The 18,732-nt window shown below is 42.2% G+C and overlaps 1 protein-coding gene across 1 annotated transcript in view; it reads left to right on the top strand.

Moving 5' to 3' along the window:
• The first annotated feature begins 688 nt into the window (after positions 1–688).
• LOC136633641 (carcinoembryonic antigen-related cell adhesion molecule 5-like) overlaps positions 689–18,732 on the top strand; it is a 30,198-nt gene continuing 12,154 nt past the window's right edge. The window contains exons 1-8 of the mRNA XM_066609399.1: positions 689–740; positions 832–1,155; positions 7,053–7,325; positions 8,695–8,973; positions 12,876–13,169; positions 14,779–15,024; positions 16,568–16,873; positions 17,448–17,558. Coding sequence (XP_066465496.1) covers positions 689–740; positions 832–1,155; positions 7,053–7,325; positions 8,695–8,973; positions 12,876–13,169; positions 14,779–15,024; positions 16,568–16,873; positions 17,448–17,558 — 1,885 coding nt within the window. The remainder of the gene's footprint in view (positions 741–831; positions 1,156–7,052; positions 7,326–8,694; positions 8,974–12,875; positions 13,170–14,778; positions 15,025–16,567; positions 16,874–17,447; positions 17,559–18,732) is intronic.

Here is an 18,732-nt window from a genome sequence, read left to right as displayed (position 1 = left end):
CTACTGAGTTCAACGAGAGTTGCGCTGCAGTGCAAAACCATGCCTTTGCACTATGGTCAGCGTTTCTGCTTCTTTCGTTGACCGCATTGACAGCGGTCCCGGGAATCAGCTGATCCAAGCAGCAGTTTTCTGCTGATCATTTTTTGATGACTGGTCATCAATAGAAAAAGATGTAAAAAGTTGCAAAATACCCCTTTATTTGTTATTTGTATAGCGCCAACGTATTTCACAGCACTTTCAATTAATTTTAATTTATTACCCCCCACCTAGCTGGGTACTCATTTTACCAACCTCGGACGGATGGAAGCCTGAGTCAACCTACATTACCCAAAATGCCATACTGTGCTTGCTTTACTGTACAACATAAAGCTAACTATTACCTACACACTTCTATACAGGAGATAAAAAATACCCCCCAAAGTGCAATATTTCGCCAATTACAGCCTTAAGCTTCTCATATGCTACTATTTCAAGAAGAAGGAGCGTAAATGAAGCAAAGCAGGCTGTAATAACTTATTTGTTGTTGTTCGACATTTGACCAGCAGGGGCATCTGGAGCCAAGATTGAACTATGGTAATACTACAGAAGTAATAAATGAACAGTGCTCAGGTATATAGCACTCAGTGTGTGCACAACTACCTAGTGCATATAATCTCCAAGAGACACGGAGCTGAAACATTACAAACAAATGGACATCAGCCAGTTTTCTCCGTGCTGTCTGCTGTTCTTCCTCGGTCTGGGTAAGACAACGCTTTATAATGGAATGATTATTATAATGATGTTATTATAAATGATGTGACATTCTCTTTTTATTACTTTCACAACTTTCAGTGTACACCGGTTTGGCGTTACCTACCCAAATAGTGAATGGGACTTTTGGAGGATCGATAAATTTTAATGTGTCTGTCCCCTCCTCTGCATATTACCGCGTACAATGGCTCTTTGGAGAGACTGGAGATGTCCCTTTAATTGTTGAGCGCAACTATGGTCGTCTTCAGTACCCCCCGCAGTACAAGGGCAGATGTGAGCTATTTGAAAATGACACTCTGAGACTGGACAACCTGACGCATGCAGATGAAGGGCATTATAGCTTCTATGCTTATGAACATGGTGTATTCCAGAAGGATATTGTACTCTATGAGCTCAAACTCTTTCGTAAGTAATGGCTTCTTACAGTTGTGCACATTGTAATTTAGAACATGGTTCCCCAAATAGTGACCCCCTAAGAAAAAATTAGCCTTTTTAGATCTGTTCTATGTCATGGGCAGCTGTAGATATGTTGTGGTTCAATGATGATAGTAATGTGGTGAGCTGCAATACCAGATACAACCTGTGAACATGTGGGGCACTGTTTCTTGGGGATTAAAAGCAAAGCATTCTTTTTAATCTCCTATGACCCCTTTAAACTTGGCACGAGGGTTGTATGTATGTGCAACCTGGAAATTGTACAAGGACCCACTGTCACCCTAAAAACAGCCCGCAGCTTCCTACTGTCTGTTAGATTGCATGTAAGGGACTGGGATAATAAATTCTATGACTTCTATGATTACTGGTGCATTGATAGAGACATTTTTCCATCTCATAAAGTGATGACATATGGCTAGGATGCACCATCACTGCATGATCTGTTAGGCTAGTTCCAAACGGGCGATTGCGTTCTTGTTGCGAGAAAATTGCGGCAAAATCGCGTCTTTGATCCCACAATTTTTGAGCGGCAGTGATGGGTTTTTTCAGAATAATCCCGCATTGCATCACTGCCTCCCACGATAAAATCGTGGGATTTTCTATGGTGAAAGTCAATAGGACTTTCTAATAGTAAAAACGCAACGCAAGTTTCTGCATTGCAATGTAATAAAAAGGAGGATCCATAGGGAAACATGGGAGATAAACAAAATCGCACATCGCAGAACGATAGAACATGCCACGATTTTTTGTTCTCAACATCGCATCAATGAAAACATCGCTAATGGGAAGAAAACCATTGAAAATCATTGGTTTCATAAATCTGCTTTCTACTGAATCTCGCATTGCGCAAAAATTGCATAATTTTATCGCCGGTCTGAAAGTGGCCTTCCGGTGGTTTCACACGGGCGATAAAAATCGCACGATTCTCACGTGATGCGAGAGTCTGTAAAAAAGCTGATTTATGAAACCAATGATTTTCAACGGTTTCCTTACCATTAGCGATGTTTTCACTGATGCGATTTTGAGAGAACACAAAAATCGTGGCATGCTCTATTGTTCTGCAATGTGCGATTTTTTTTATCTCCCATGTCTCCTTATGGAGCCTCCTTTGAATCCCATCGCAACGCGCAAACTTGCGTTGCAATATGATTTTTAACATTAGATAGTACTATTGCCTTCCGAGATAAAAAGTCACGCAATTTTATCAGGAGAGGCAGTGATAAAATGCGAGATTATTCTAAAAAATAAAGCATCGCTGCTGCTCAAAAATCGTGGGAACAAAGATGCGATTTTCATGATCGCCCGTGTGGAACTAGCCTTAGGATCTGATCTCTAGGACCCCTGCTGATCCTGAGAATGAAGGGGTTGTAGTGCTGATCTAGCACTGCGTTCCCTTCAATGATCTCTGCCACAGTTCCTGGCAACCTGCATCCTATTGTCTGATTTTTCCATAGTTTTAAGATATAGTAGTTTGTTACATTATCATATTGGTCAATTATGATATATGATTTTGGTATAGTATAGCAGAATTATTTGGGCACTGTGAGGTGTTACCACATTATTTGAATACGCTTTGGCCCTGGTAAGTGGACTTCATACAACTTACCAGAGTCCAGCGTAGTGCAACATTTAAGTACTATATACTGCAGTAATTTTACTGGCATATTACTTGAGGACAGTATGGTTTACGACATGTACAACATGTCAAATTATTTGGGCACGGTTTTGTATCTTTTCGGTATAGTATAGAGTATAAATTGGGCATTGAATGCCATATTATTTGGTCACTGATTGGCATTTTATTTGGGTACAGTATGATATATCCCCTGGGCACCGTATACCATATTATTTGGCACTGTACTGTATATTTTTGGGTATAGGGTATTGTTCCAGCACTGTATGATGACATAATTTGTTATTAAAGGCAATGTATCACCAATATTTATATTTTTACTAATTAAACCCGGATAGGGATATTATTATATTATTTTTTTCTAATCTGTTTTTATTTTCTGAATGAAGATTTTTAAATATTGTATTTTCTACATGATTATGGGGGCTGCCATTCTGCCTAAGCTGCAGTTAATGGCATTCAGAGATGTACTTTACAGTAGCCACTATAGGACTATAGGAACCTGTAGTCTAGAGATGCTCATTATCTCCTATGGCATGCTGTGGGCATGCTTTGGGATCAGTGTAGAGTTAATTGTACAGAGAGGTAAAGGAGGTAAGCCGTGGCCATCATCTATTGTGAATGGTGGATCCTACACCATAGTTAACTATACTATTCCATCCAGTAGTGTCAGGGAAGAAAATTGTATTTGTTACATAGATTACCATATTATTAGGGATAGCACTGGAATCTGTTGACAGAGGACTTGTCATGAGAATTCGGGGGGCTGGCTGTGGGGCTCTGCAACTGCAGCAATCAACTCTGATGTAACCCATTGAGAGTGAGCAGTAGGGATTGCCAACTTGACACATTGGAGGTATACTGATAGATCACAGGCTGAACATGGGTCAACAGTGTGATACAGCAGCAAAAAAGGCAAACACAATTGTTGAATGTATTAAGAGAAACTTAGAGTCTAGATCGTGTGAGGTAATTATCCCCCTTAATTATCCTTCCTTGGTCAGACCTCATCCAGAGTAATACTGTGTCCAGTTCTGGGCACCACAATTTAAAAAAAAAACATAGGCAAACTGGAGCAAGTTCAGACAAGAGCAACCAGGATGATGAATGGTCTGCAAACCATGTCCTATGAGAAACGGTTAAAGGATCTGGGAATGTTTAGCTTGCAAAAAAGAGGGCTGAGAGGAGACTTAATAGCTGTCTGCAAATATCTGAAGGGCTGTCACAGTGCAGAGGGATCAGCCCTATTCTCATTTGCACAAGGAAAGACCAGAATCAATGGAATGAAACTGAAAGGGAGGAGACACAAATTAGATATTAGAAAACACTTTCTGACAGTGAGGGTGATCAATGAGTAGAACAGATTGCCACGGGAGGTCGTGAGTTCTCCTTCAATGGAAGTGTTCAAACAAAGGCTGGACAGACATTGTTTGAAGAACAGATCATCACTGTCTGTGATGATTTAGTAAATCCTGCACTGAGCAGGGGGTTGGATGCGATGACCCTGGAGGTCCCTTCCAACTCTACCATTCTAGGATTCTATAAGGAAATATACTAAACCCCACATTTCCTGGCCTATTAAGATTTCCCCCAATACGCACATTGCGCTAAATACATGAAGAGGTGCATGCCTTTTTATGTATTAAAGGGGTTGTCCCGCGCCGAAACAGGTTTTTTTTTTTTTCAATAGCCCCCCCGTTCGGTGCGAGACAAACCTGATGCATGTGTTGAAAAAAAAAAAACGGATAGTATTTACCCGAATCCCCGCGCTCCGGTGACTTCTTACTTACCTTGCGAAGATGGCCGCCGGGATCTTCACCCTCGGTGGACCGCAGGTCTTCTGTGCGGTCCATTGCCGATTCCAGCCTCCTGATTGGCTGGAATCGGCACATGTGACGGGGTGGAGCTACGAGGAGCAGCTCTCCAGCACGAGCAACCCCATTCAACACGGAGAAGACCGGACTGCGCAAGCGCGTCTAATCGGGCGATTAGACGCTGAAAATTAGACGGCACCATGGAGACGGGGACGCTAGCAACGGAGCAGGTAAGTGAATAACTTCTGTATGGCTCATAATTAATGTACAATGTACATTACAAAGTGCATTAATATGGCCATACAGAAGTGTATACCCCAACTTTGTTTCGCGGGACAACCCCTTTAAGTGCAGCTCCGTGTACCTTTACAGAAATATACGCCTGATCCCAACCAGGTGTACATTTCTGGCATAATTTATGCCAGTTTGTGGAGTAAATTACACATAAATTTGTCGCTCTGGGCCATCATGTCAATACCATGACGAAACTTCTCGCCTATGGGTCTCCCAAGGTAGCCCGCTATGCAGCATCTCCATAGGCCCTTATTTCTCACTCCTGCCTTCAGCCCACTGATACTCCCCTAATGAGAGATCAGCGCCGACTTTCAGCTCACTAAGAAATTCAGGTCTATCACTTTGCATTGGCCAATTATGGGTCCTTCAGGCACCTGACATGGACGATCTGCACTCTGTCCCTTGGCACCAAACCACTCCCTTTTATCAGTTCCTCTCCACTCCTTTCATCAGCATTGTGGTGCAGTGTTTCACCATCAGAACTTAAACACCCCTGTTAGCAGTAGGCTGTTCCTTGACCAAAACTGACCTTGACACCTCTTATTAGCTATCAGCCAAGGAACTAACCTCCCTGCTGCAAGCCACTGTAAGAGTGTTTTACGGCACCATAGAATACTGTGGCCCGTCAGTCTGAACAACCCAAGAGACCCAAAAGTGCACAGATGTTGAATAAGAGAAGAATTGGGCAGTTGAATTTCAACATGTTTGATCCGTTTGTTCTTAGAGGAGATAAGTCAGCATAAGTATCTGGCAGCAACTTATTCCTCTCCCCTGTCTGTATGGGGAGTTGGACAGAAAAGCTTTTTTGTTGAATCAGTGGTCGGCCAACAGCTATCTAATAACTAATGTACATGATGAGCCTAACACAGTACTATATGAAAAAGTAAAGCTAATTTGTAGTTTGCAACAAGGAGACATATACAGTTTGTAGGTCAGTGTAGAAGCTGTATTTATGTAGCAACCACTGTAGAGGGGATTCTCATGGCAACAATCTCTGTCCATATGCATTATTAGGGCACATGGATGTCAGACGGAGTTTTACGAATAAGGCCCCCTCCATGAGCCAAAAAGGAGTGCCTCCCATTTGGCAGACCCACCACATCCATATATTGCATGGACAGCCATTCATTTTACAGGCATCATGAACTGCTGCAATGTCACTGCAGAGGTTGCAGCAGGGGAAATGTATAGCCAGAAATTGCTTCAGTTAGAGAAGTTGGATCCGCCATGATCAGCTATAACAAAGTTATGCAATTCGCTAATATATGTAGCGTTTCATTCCCTCGCCACTTTCAATTTCCCTGCATGGCTTGTAAAAGGGGTATGGTGGGCCCTGCAATTTTGTTCAACAAAGGACTTTAGTCGTTATTTTGTACATGTTGCAATGAAATTTTAATTGTAGCTTTAGAAAAATGTTTTTGGATTCTGTTCATTACATAACCGTGACTTTAATAGTAACTGTTGCATTAATAAACTTCCAAGGAGAGTAGAAGTCAGTGTTAATGATACAGCAAAAGCTGGTTGGGCAGAAGGGAGAACGACATTCCCAAAAACTGTATCAAGGTAAAGTGGCCACTCAACCAACTTGTTACCGACTGAGATACATTTGAGTGCTTAGGTTCATGAAGTGCAAGTTACATAGAAAATTCTCTCTATGTGGTCTGTATCGGTAGTCTGCATTGTCCAGCCAGTTCCGGGAGAACTTGGTACCAAAAATCTGCTAACAGTACTGCTAGTGCCAAATTCCAAGTTCTACATTGAGAAAGACACTGAGACATGTGGCTCTGCTGTCCAGAGGTGCCCATATATTGTGAGATTCCAGGTCAGACCTGTGATTGCACATTTGCTCAGCATTTTCCATGGTGATTCAAAGGTGTGAGGTGAAGTTGTCAAGCCCCGTGGTCTGTCCCATGGCTAGAATATTGAAACATTGGCCAGATTACCCCTACGCCAGGGAGTCCTTTCAGGGGTCAATGAAGAGGACCATTCTAGTTTAAACCCAATGTTTGAACACTCATAAAGGCCTAATCCTTCTCACTAAAAGTCTATTATTTGTGGGCAATATTTTTCCCAAAATACTGTAACATATGTAATTGGTAATCCATCTTTCTGTTTTCTGCATTTAGCCGAGCTATATACACCATCTCTAAGTATAATCACTGATCGAATTGTTGATGGAACCAACGTGACCCTCCTGTGTGATAGCAGGAATCAGAATGTGACTACTTACACTTTCTACCGTGATCAGAAACCTATCTGCTCTGAACCCCATGTGACTTGTAGTGGATCATCCCTGGTCTTCACACCAATAACAGAGAATGACAATGGATCCTACACCTGCGCCATCCAGAACCCTGCCAGCGCCAGCACCAGCAACTCCATAACTGTAACTGTATCAGGTGAGCATGTTCTTTACCGTGTGACTGAGGTGAGCATGATCTTCAGTTAGAGGCGTAGGGTACAGGGCTTGAGTTCTGTTGAATCATAAAACTGACTAATTATGAGTACACTTTGTATTTGTAAGCCCTAAAGCCTGGTCCATGCCCACATATTATTTTCATCAGTACTATATGAACTACAGTATACCAGCTTATCTCAATGTCCCTAAGCTAGATAGCCCCTAGTCAAAAAATGACATCAAATTACCCCTAAAGCTATGGTCACACACTTGACTACAGCATACACTATTGCACGCGTAAAAAAAAAGCATAAAGATAGTTCTTGCCCTATCTTTTCTTGTACATAGAAAAAATTATGTACGAAAAAGATAGGGTGAGGCCTATTTTTTCTTGCAAGTAGTAATATCCTAGTGAAAAGGAAACCACTGGAATCGATGGCTTTGTTTCATCACATATGCGCCTGCAAAACGATCAGGAAACATGTTTGTCTGTTTAAGCAACGTATTTGCGCTATGAATGAGGTTGATTTTTGCATGTGTCTGCGCATAGTACTGTTCTTTTTACGCACACAGGGCCAGTTCACACATGTGACTCATGCCGTGGATTAAAAGGCTATTTAGCCTCATGAGATCCAGATGTGTACTTTTCCCCGCAGTGTTCCAAGCATCTTCTTGCGTATTTGCGCACCTCTCATAACTTAAATGGGCGACTTTGCTACGCAATACGCAGAAACATAGATCATGTGCTATTTTTTTCAATGCGCGAAAAATGCGCATGCAAAACACGGGAACCAATCCATTGACATCAATGGGTTGTATTCTCAGCACATTGTGTGTGTATCTTTTACGCTTACAAAACATGTGCAAATACGGTCATCTGAAGAAGCCTTTAAAGGGAACCTATCATAAACTATGTTATAGTACTTATAGCATAGGTGACGAGGAGCCTGTTTTCATATTCACCCAGTCCCTCATTCTTGCAGCGTTGCCTGGCAAAGTCAGTGCGTGCGCAGACAGCTTGACTCTTTTCGGAAGGCTGTGCCTGCATTTCTATAGGAATGAATGGGAGAGTGCTTGCAGAGCCTTTTGAGGCAAGCTGGCCATGCACACACTGACTTTCCTGGGCAACAGTGAAGGAATGGAGTATGAGACTCCACGTCACCTAACCTATAAGAACCATAACTTAGTTAATGATGCTTATAGATGGTGGCAGCTTCCCTCTAACTCTCAGTTAAAATACACAGCTTATCACTATTACACTATAAATATTGGACTGCAGATTTGGGGATTTAGTGTAAAATGTTGACAAGGAACGGGGATTAGTAGGATGACCTCTATGTTTAATGTTATCTGATGTCTTCTATTGGCAGTACCTGTATCAGAAGTAACCCTGACAAGTAACACATCTGACCTGTTACTGTGGCCGGGAAGGGATTCGGTGTCTTTACGATGCTCCTCTAAGGGTACAAATGTCAGTTACTCCTGGAGTGTGGATGGAGCACCATTGCAGACGGACCCCCAGTTCACCCTAAATAACTCCATCCTTGTTATAAGCCCTGTGCTTTCCAAGGATATTGGATATTTTATGTGTACCGCTAGAAGCTCAATAAATAGTGAAAACAGCACTAGATTGTACCTCAACCTGGCCGGTGAGTATGTGCCATGACATGGATATCTACATGAATAGTATCAATAATAGTGATAGTAATGCTACTAACGAGCCACCTAATCCCCCCAGAAAAGCAGTTTTATAGGGGAGAATACCTCCTAAAATACATGACCTACAGTAGTTGAAAGTGTCCACTTTGTAACACTACAATGGTCTGTACAAGTGATCCCTCAAGTTACAACGGCCTCAGGATACAATATTTTGAAGAGACAATGGTATTTCCTGGGCCATTGTGATGGGAAACCACATTCACTATCCAATACTGTGGACAGTCGGGATCCACCGCATGCAGTTGCCTGGAAGATCCAACCAGTCACCATGGATATTTTACTGGTATAAAAACCCCTGCATTACTTAAAGGGACTATATCACCAGAACATTCTTTTTTTTAATGAATTAAAACCAGATAGAGAAATATATTCCATTTTTCTAATCAGTTTTTATTTTCTGATTGTTGAATTTTTTTATTCTGTTGTCTGTACGTCACTATTGAGGCAGCCATCTTTCCTGAGCTATATTTAAAGGGGATGTGTCATCAGAAAATGATATATATATTAATCATATTTTTGTGTTAAAACAAATTTTTAAAGAATTTTTGGGAGATCTTTTAAAAACTTTTTGGTTATAATCCGTATTAAAGAATAATACTAAAATCCTGCATTTTTCCCACTGACCACAGAGCTTAACACTAGTCCGTCACTTCCTGATCTGTAGAGAAAACTTTGCAACAATCATCTAACTAACAGCAGAAGCAGAATACGGATCCCTTGCTTACACAGGAGCAATAGTCATTCAAGTGAATGGAGGCATAGCAGGCCAGGATCATTCTGGCCCAGTAGCCTCCATTCACAGTAAACAGGAGTTGCTTAAATAGTGAATGGCTCTTGTTTATACCGGCCCATAGTCACTTGGTTTTTAGCTTTGCTGAAAACCAAGTGACTCCAGCAGGTGAGCAATTTCTCATTCAGTGTCCTGTTGGCGGCCAAAGTCAATGGGTCCCCTTCTGTCCATTGTGTGAATGGCCGATGAGAATGCTGTAAAGCATATCTTCTAAATGCTGTTATATGTAGCCCAGGAAAGATGGCCGCCCCCATAGTCATGTAGAAACAACAGAATAAAAAAAAGCTACAATAAGAAAATAAAAAACAGATTTGAAAAATGGAAAATGTTTCTCTATCTGGTTTTAATCAATAAAAAAATGGTGATATAGTCCTTTTAACAGCATTTAAAGAGATGCCTTTACACAATGAAGAGGAGGGGACCCACTGACTTGCATGGAGACCGGTCTAGACATGTTCTGTGATCTGCGCAGAGGTTGTTTAGCAGGGAGAGAGAGTAGATAATAGTTTATACCTCTTGTGAATGGTGGATCCTGTGTTATCCACATATAGGTGTTACTTTTCAGTGTAATCCTGCCAGTAATGTTAGTGAGCTGACTGCTGAAAAGTTTTCTCTACAGAACAGCAAGTGCCGTACTAGTATTAGACTCTGTGGTCAGTGGGAAAAATGCAGGAATTTTGAACACAGATTGTGATTAAAAATTAAAATATCACCCACAATTCATTAAGAATATGTTTATCACAAAAATGAGATCTATATAGTAGGTCAGTTTCTGATAACACATTCCCTCTATGTACGTGCACTGATTGACTGTCTAGTAGTACTATACAGTACAGTACTACATGTCCTGCCCTGCTCTTTACCTCTGGCAGGATGAGCTGCTCTTTTGTTCACTAGGTGAAGGCGATTCCATTTATTTTTTATTTTTTGTACTCTGTGTGCTTCAAGACCCTTGAGAAGCTACTGTCCTCCACTAAAAAAAGTGATTCACAGCTTCTAGCAGCTATTTATGACTTTTGTATGTAATTTTGACTGTTTTTGTCTTATTTTTTGTTAGGCAGAATTTAGATGGCTGTATGCAAGTTGTGCTTGGGTGAAACTCACAACGGACAGCACGCAGCCACCCATCCATGTGCAATCCGATTTGCGGGGATAGTGGATGTTGCATATTTTAAAATACGAAAGAGAATAGAGCACACAGCGATTTTTTTGCCAACTCGTGTGTATGCTCTCATAGGCTCTAATGCAGTGATGGCGAACCTTTTAGAGACCGAGTGCCCAAACAGCAACCCAGAACCCACTTATTCATCGCAAAGTGCCTACACGGCCATTTACACAGGACGATTATCGCTTTAGACCTCCCTCACACAGGGCGTTTTATACAGCGTTTAGCACTGCCTTTTCAGCCCAGCGCAAAACGCTGTACAACACTCTCATTCATTTCAATGGGGCTGCTCACACAGGGCTGAAAACGCAGCGTCTCCCGACGCTGCGCTTTGACAGCGATGCATGTTATATTTTTGGGCGTTTTTAGCCCTGCGTCGCCCATTAAAATGAATGGGCAGCGGTTTTAGCACTGCTGAAAACGCGGCAACACTTGGTGCTGCGTTTTTAGCAGCGTTAACCGCTCGCCGATTTTCGGGGTGAGGGCTTGCAATAGAAGCCCTACCCCGAAAATCAGGTAGGCTAGGTAGGCTAGGTAGAAAAAAAGAAAGTAATACTCACCTAGCCGCTGCAGTCCGGGTCGCGGCCGCTGGTCTCTGCCGCTGATCCGGGCTTCCCCTGTATTCACAAGTCTATTGCCGGAGGCCAGGTTTGAGAACCCCACCTCCGGCAATAGAGTGCTGTGATTGGTTGTCGGCATGCTCGATGCCCAATCAAAGCCCTTCACTGACTGTCTAAGCCAATCAGCGCCGGCAAGCTCTGATTGGCTGATGCAGTCAATGAAGGGCTGTGATTGGGCATCGAGCAAGCACCGACAACCAATCACAGCACTCTATTCCCGTAGGCGGGGTTCTCAAACCTAGCCTCCGGCAATAGACTTGGGAGTGCCGAGGAAGCCCGGATCAGCGGCAGAGACCAGCGGCCGCGACCCGGACTGCAGCGGCTAGGTGAGTATTGCTTTTTTTTTTTCTTTGCAGCATTCTTGGCTGTGTTTTCAGCCGAGCTGAAAATGCAGCCAAAACGCTGGCATAAAGTATGCCAGCGCTGCTGAAATGGGGCGGAATCTGCAGTAACGCAGCGTTGAAAAACGCTGCGTTTCTGCAAACGCCATGTGTGAGGGAGGCCTTACTGTGACATCAGCACTCGTGCAGTTGTTTACACAACTGTTGTCTGTGCTGGGGTGACGGGCCACATGCCCACAGAGAAGGCTTTGAGTGCTGCCTCTGACATGCATGCCATAGGTTCATCACAATGGCCATAATAGGTCCGAATGAGGCCTAAATGTTCATTTTTTTCTGTAATTTCAATTGACAATTGGAATGTTCTGAACAAATTACTAGTTTTCCCAAGAGTTATGTGTCAAGTTACCATATTTCCAACTTACAATGGTCACCATGGTACACAATGACATTGCAATATAACCTTACTACTTTACTGTTATGCACTGAACCAAAAACAACAGTATACAGTAAGCTCCAAAGTTCACCCTAGCCATAGATGCCTACAGCAATAATATTATCAGGCAAGTTACATTTTTGTAAAGCTGCTTAAAATGTTGTACATTCATTAAAAGAGTCTTACTCACTTCACACAACATCTGCCATTCCTATTTTGCTGATACCCGGTGCCTCATTGCTTTCCACCTTCTGCTGCAGTGATGACGTCACTGACACCAAGGGAATGCGTGAGTAGAGAATGACGTTTTATATTTGTACAGCATTGTGAGTAGCTTTACAAAAAATTGCCTGGATAACTCCTTTAACCGTATGTCTATATCCTGAATTTGGGGCTCTGGGTCAGAAAAATTGAGCTCCAACCTCTATACATATTACACTTTATGATGATTTTACCAACAGCAGCTTATGTTCTGGTTTACAGCTCCAGTCTCGGCAGTGGCTCTGACCAGAAGCACATCAGGAGCACTCTGGGCAGGACGGGACTCGGTGTCTCTTTATTGCTCAGCTCAGGGTTCAGCCATCACCTTCTCTTGGAGCCTGAATGGAAAACCAATATCCCCAAAACCACCATATTACATCCGTCAGAGTGATTCTCCTCCAAACTCCAATCTCACCATCACTCCTGTCTCCAGGAAGGACACCGGACCATTCATCTGTACAGCCACCAACTTGGCAAACAGTGAGACTACCAATCCACTTAACTTGGCATTGGAATGTATGTATTACAGTATATAGTATTTTGACCATAGTTTTTGTAGAAGTTTTTTCCTAAATTTCCTTTGAAATTGACCCAAAAAAATTGAGCTCCACAAGTCTACAGCAGAATTATGATAATAACGTTTACAATCCAACCAGTGTCCTATTTTGAGAATGTAGCTGGCGGATTTACTCTAAGTCAACCCTTATGTTTGCTTTGCTATTTACACAGTATGAGCTGTATCTTATGAAGACAATGAACAGTAGTATCACTCCCTATGCACACCCTAATGTTTTGACCTTAAGGGATGAAATTGTTTCATACAAGAATAAGACAATAATCTTACGATTCATTGGAGCAGTGCAATAACAACATATTTTGTGCATCAGTTGGTAAAATTGATAGCACTAGTGGTATACTTTACCTTCATTACAATAAGCCTCTGGTTTCAGGAGAAAATTCTGTCCAGAGACAGGGGGGGGGGGGTGAGGAGGTATATTACCGGCAGTTGTTCTTCTCTCCAGTTCCTCTGATCTGCCAGTTTCGGGCCCTGTTTTCCTTCGTCCAAGATGGCTGTGGCAATTTTCTAACTGCGTAAAGCACACTGTGCACTGCTCTCTGATTGGCCAGCACTGATAACATAAGTAGCTCTAGCCAATCAGAGAGAAGATATGGTGCATTAGTATCATTTTGCACAAAGTACTAAATGCACTAATTGCTATTAGTACTTTATCAGCTTCATTTGCATACGAATTAGCTTCTGGGAGCTGTTGCAGAACTCAGCAGAAGGTCTGAGCTCTGTAATTAGCTCCATTGTTCAGCCATGGGCTTCTAAGAGAAAACAATGTAATCTCTAATTCCCTGTTGAGAATTCAGCACCATGGACAGCAGACACAGTGCTCGGTCCTGCTTATTAGCTGTTCTGCTGGGGCTGAAAGCTGAGAACAGCTATGACAAAGCAATCAGCTGTTGTCAGCTCTCCCCCGGCAGAGTACAGCATACGGTCCTACCTATCAGCTGTTCTGCCAAATGATGTTTTTCAAGCAGAACTGAAAACAGTCGTTCGGCAGAAAACTGAAAGATGGGCATGTTTAGACCCAATGATTATCGCTCAAGAGCTGGCTTTTGAGCATATTTTGACCGATAATCGTTGTGTCTAAATGAGCCTTAACTCACAGATTGCAAGCCAAGGCAGCTGCTTCCAGGAAGAGACCGAATGGAGAGATGTCCAACCTTGTTCAGCTGTTTGTCAATTCCATAGACAAGAAGAGAATAGAAAACCACTGTGCTTGCAGAACAAGGTCTTAGGATTTTGTTCTACTAATAGTCGGAGATCCCAGTGGTATGACGTACACCTGTCAGACATTTATGGTTGTTCTTGAGTATATATATATCTAAGGTCAGTACTCATGTGTGATAATCGCCCATACTAGGTAAATTGAACTGGAATATCGCATGCAATATTGTTATGGGTTTGTATACCATTGTATATGTACATGTAATGCTATATGTCTGCAATTCCACAATTATCCCAGTGCAGCTTGGGAAATCTGTGGGACTGATCTTCAATCTTCCCATTTGTCTGAATTCAGTTCAATCAATAACTTTAGCATTCTAAATTTGACAGGGGAACCAGAAGGAAATGTCGTATGCCTAGCCAAGTCTGATCGTGATGAGCACGTGATGCTGGGCTGTTCCTGGCCAGGCGGGAACCCTCCTGCTAATGTGACCATGATGTTCAATGACACATTAAAGTCAGGATGGACCAATGTGACCAAGATTGTATCCAGCGGTAGTATTATTCTTGAAGGCTCAAATCTCACCTGTCTTGGAGAGCAAATGGGAAGAAAATCTTTATGTACAGAGGTTTTTGGTGAGTTTCAACTCTATTGCTTTAAAGATCTATCACTATAAGTGTACAAAATGAAATCAAATGTTGGAACCAAAAGAGGCTTTCGGGCTCTCAATGCAGTCAGTCATCTTCTGTCCGCAGATTGCACAGTAGTATGAAAAACCCAGCAAATGGGCTACTCATAGCATTGTAGAGTTAGAAGGGACCTCCAGAGTCATACGGTCCAACTCCCTGCTCAATGATGGGATCTTAGTTGATTTAGTTGCACCCATATCCAAAGCAGGTGTTGCAAAAGTTCAGAATGTTAGAAAAACGTGACTGCTTTCTTCCAGAAACAGCATCATGCTTGTCCACAGGCTATGGCTTGAAAAATGAAGTGAATGGGACTGAACTGCAATACTAGACTCAATCTCTGTACTAGGGTTGTGTTTTTCCTGGAAGAAAACATCTATTTCTTTCAATTTTCATGCAAACTATTTAATTCTGTCATTTAGTCTTAATGGGACTTGGCCATGTATGAGGTCATATGTATGTAGATAGCATGAATAACTTGACATGTGAATTATTGAGTTTAAACCATCATAATTTTAAATGTCCCCACTGTGTAAAAAAGAATTCATGACATAGTAAACAAGTAACGAACTTTATTCCACTCCATGCATAAAGGAAACTGAAATGATAGGCCCAATGTCCACTTGTGCGCACAGATTCTACGTGCTTAATTCCACAGCGGAATCCAGCCGTGGATTAAAAAAAAGACGTTTTATCTGTCCAGGTCCAGCACAGGTCTCCTCTGTCACGGCCAAATCTTCTTTTTTCTGCACGGCGGATGCGTCCGGGCACGCTGGCCGACGCGCCCGCTGCGCATGCGCAGTGCGATTTTTTTCAAAATGGCCTGCTTTCCCGCGGATCTATGGCACATCCACAATGACAGCTGTGGTTGTGCCGCACATCGGATGACTTCCATTGACTTCAAGGGAAGCCGTCCGTGTGGAATCAGCAGAAAATGGAGCATGCTACGATTTTCTCCCACGCGTGCGGTTCGCACGCCAGGGGAAAAAGAAATCCCATCTGCATGCTTTAAATTGTTTTGCAGATGCAAAACAAATCCACCCATGGACATTGGGCCTTAGTGAGATCTATCCAATCAATAAATCAGGGTATTGTGGTTTTTACTTATTTCCGGTATACAGATACACAAAGCTACAAATGAATTTTCCTGAAGTTTTGTGCCTAAAGGGGTATTCCAGTGAATTACCTTTTTTTCTGGTTTCTACCTATCCAGTGCATGGGTGAAAACTCATGCATTGGTGGGGGCCTGACTGCTGGGACCTCCACTGATGACGAGAACAGGGAGTACCATTTGGGCCACTTCCGCTCACCTCTGTAGCACCGCTCCAACAGGGATCCTATCAGTTGCCAGCTGGCCGCTCCATTCATTTCAATGGGCTGATGGAAATAGCCGAAAGTTATGCTTGGCTATTTTTGTTATGAATTGCATACGCCTGTATGCGTGAGCCACCATATTATGGTAACAGTTTATCTTTTCCTTGTCTTCTGTCAGACCCTCCTCAGTCCCAAGAACACAATAGCAGTGCCATTATTAACCAAAAAGAAGGGGAAACAGTAGTCATGACAGTAACTCTTAAACATGGACTTCCTGCTCAGTTCACCTGGTTCCATCCAAATCCATATCGAGTCCAAGTACCTATCCAGGCCAGTGGGAAGTTCAGAGTGGAGTCCAATAGTTCTAAATCTAGTCTTCTGGTTTCTCAAGCGACTGTAAGCGACTCTGGAATATATAGTTGCAGAGCAATGAATATGATTGGGAGCGAAACCTTCAACTTCAACCTCAATGTAACAGCACAAGGTAACGGTTTATCGATATTATGCTCTGAAACACCATCATAAAAAAAAGCAGCACGAACATCTCCACCTAAAATTAGGAGATTACCCTTAAATCATTGATTTCCATTCTTTCTACATAAGATACTATAGAGTAGTCTGCATACTTTATTGTCAGTGCTTATTATTGTTCCTGCTAAGACTTTAAGGGCATCTTCAACTTTTAAAAAACGTTATAATATATACAGAAATTGGATCGATCTAGCAAATTGAGTAATGCTGCATTTAGAATTCTGCTATTGACTGCTATTACTGTCAGACACATCCCTAACAGCTTAGCGGAGCTTCTAGGATGTAGTGGACAGTTAGATTTTACAATATGAGATGAGTGTACAATGCCTGAGGAAAGAGTGTAAATCACCAAAACAAAAAGTCTATACAGACTTTCCAGCCAAAAAGAAATACTGGGAGATTTCAGCTCTGAAGCTTGTAGAACAGTAAATGCAGCTCTGGAGTATAATTCAGGCTGCCACGGACAGGTGGGATTAGAGCTATTTGTTCATTTCTTATTCACACATACAAGTTTCCTTGATCTGCAGAATCTGTTTCGCCTGGAATGAGTAAACGTACAATAGCTGGGATTGTAATTGGAGTACTGCTAGCCCTGATCATCATTGCAATTGTTATCCTCATCATCATCAAGAAACGTGGTATGTTTTTAATATAATTTATATATGTATTTTATTTTCTATTATTATTATTAGCCATTTAGGCGTTCACGACCCTCGGCAACCCTAAAGGCGAGCTCCCTCTATGTTTTTCGGTTTTGCATCTTTCAGTTGGTTGATATTATGCCAGTATCAGCTCTAACCGTATCCGCCATCATGTTCTTTGGTGGCCGGGTCTTCTTTCCTCTCTGATCTGTCTAAGCATTATAGATTTTTCAAGTGGCTCTGTTTGCATTACATGGCCAAAATACATGAGTCCGGTCATCTTGCCCTCCCGTGATGTATGGGGTCTTATACAATTCAGGACTTCTGTTTGTTACTTTAGCCATCCAGGATATACGCAGCAGCTTTCGCCAGAACCACAGCTCAAACGTATCAATCCTCCTATCGACTTTTTTCACAGTCCAGCTTTCACATTCATACATGGCTATGGGGAAAACAGTGGTTTGCACTATCCTAAGTTTAGTTGCTGTGGCGATATCCCTACTTTTCCAGATTTTGTCCATGTTTAGCATCGCGCTTCGTCCCAATACCATCCTACGTTTTATCTCTGGCATAGATTCTCCAGCCTGGTCAATTTTGGAGCCAAGGAAGATGAAGTCTCACACACATTCTATGCCTCATTGTCGATTTTGATTTGAATTTGGCTATTTTTTGCAGTTGTCATAACTTTAGTCTTCTTTAAATTCAGGTAGAGGCCCGTTTTTTCACTTTCAGTTTTAATCTTATATCAGTTGCTTCAGACTGGCAAGCAGAGTTGTGTCATCTGCATAACGGAGATTGTTGATGTTTCTTACACCTATTTTCACCCCGATTTCCAATTTGTCTAGGTCCATTTTACGCATGATTACTTCGGAATATAGGTTAAACAAGAAGGATGAGAGGATGCAACCCTGTCAGGCGCCTTTGTCGATCCCAAACCAACCTGTGTCCCCATACTGTGTTATAAAGTGGTATAAAGTGATTTTATTAGCTTGACTAGATGTGCTAATGTGGCCAACTCTTGTAATGCATGCCATAGCTTGTCATGGTTGATGCAGTCAAAGGCCTTGATGTAGTCGATGATGCACATGTAGATATTTTTTGCATTCTCAAGCTTTTTCCTTGGACCATCACAGGTTTGTAATATGGTCGCAGGTACCACATCCTTGCCAGA

Source organism: Eleutherodactylus coqui, chromosome 6 (assembly GCF_035609145.1).
Source record: "Eleutherodactylus coqui strain aEleCoq1 chromosome 6, aEleCoq1.hap1, whole genome shotgun sequence".
In the NCBI taxonomy this organism is placed as follows: domain Eukaryota; kingdom Metazoa; phylum Chordata; class Amphibia; order Anura; family Eleutherodactylidae; genus Eleutherodactylus; species Eleutherodactylus coqui.
Note: the sequence above shows the minus strand (reverse complement) of the source record. Positions and strands in the feature narration are given on the sequence as shown.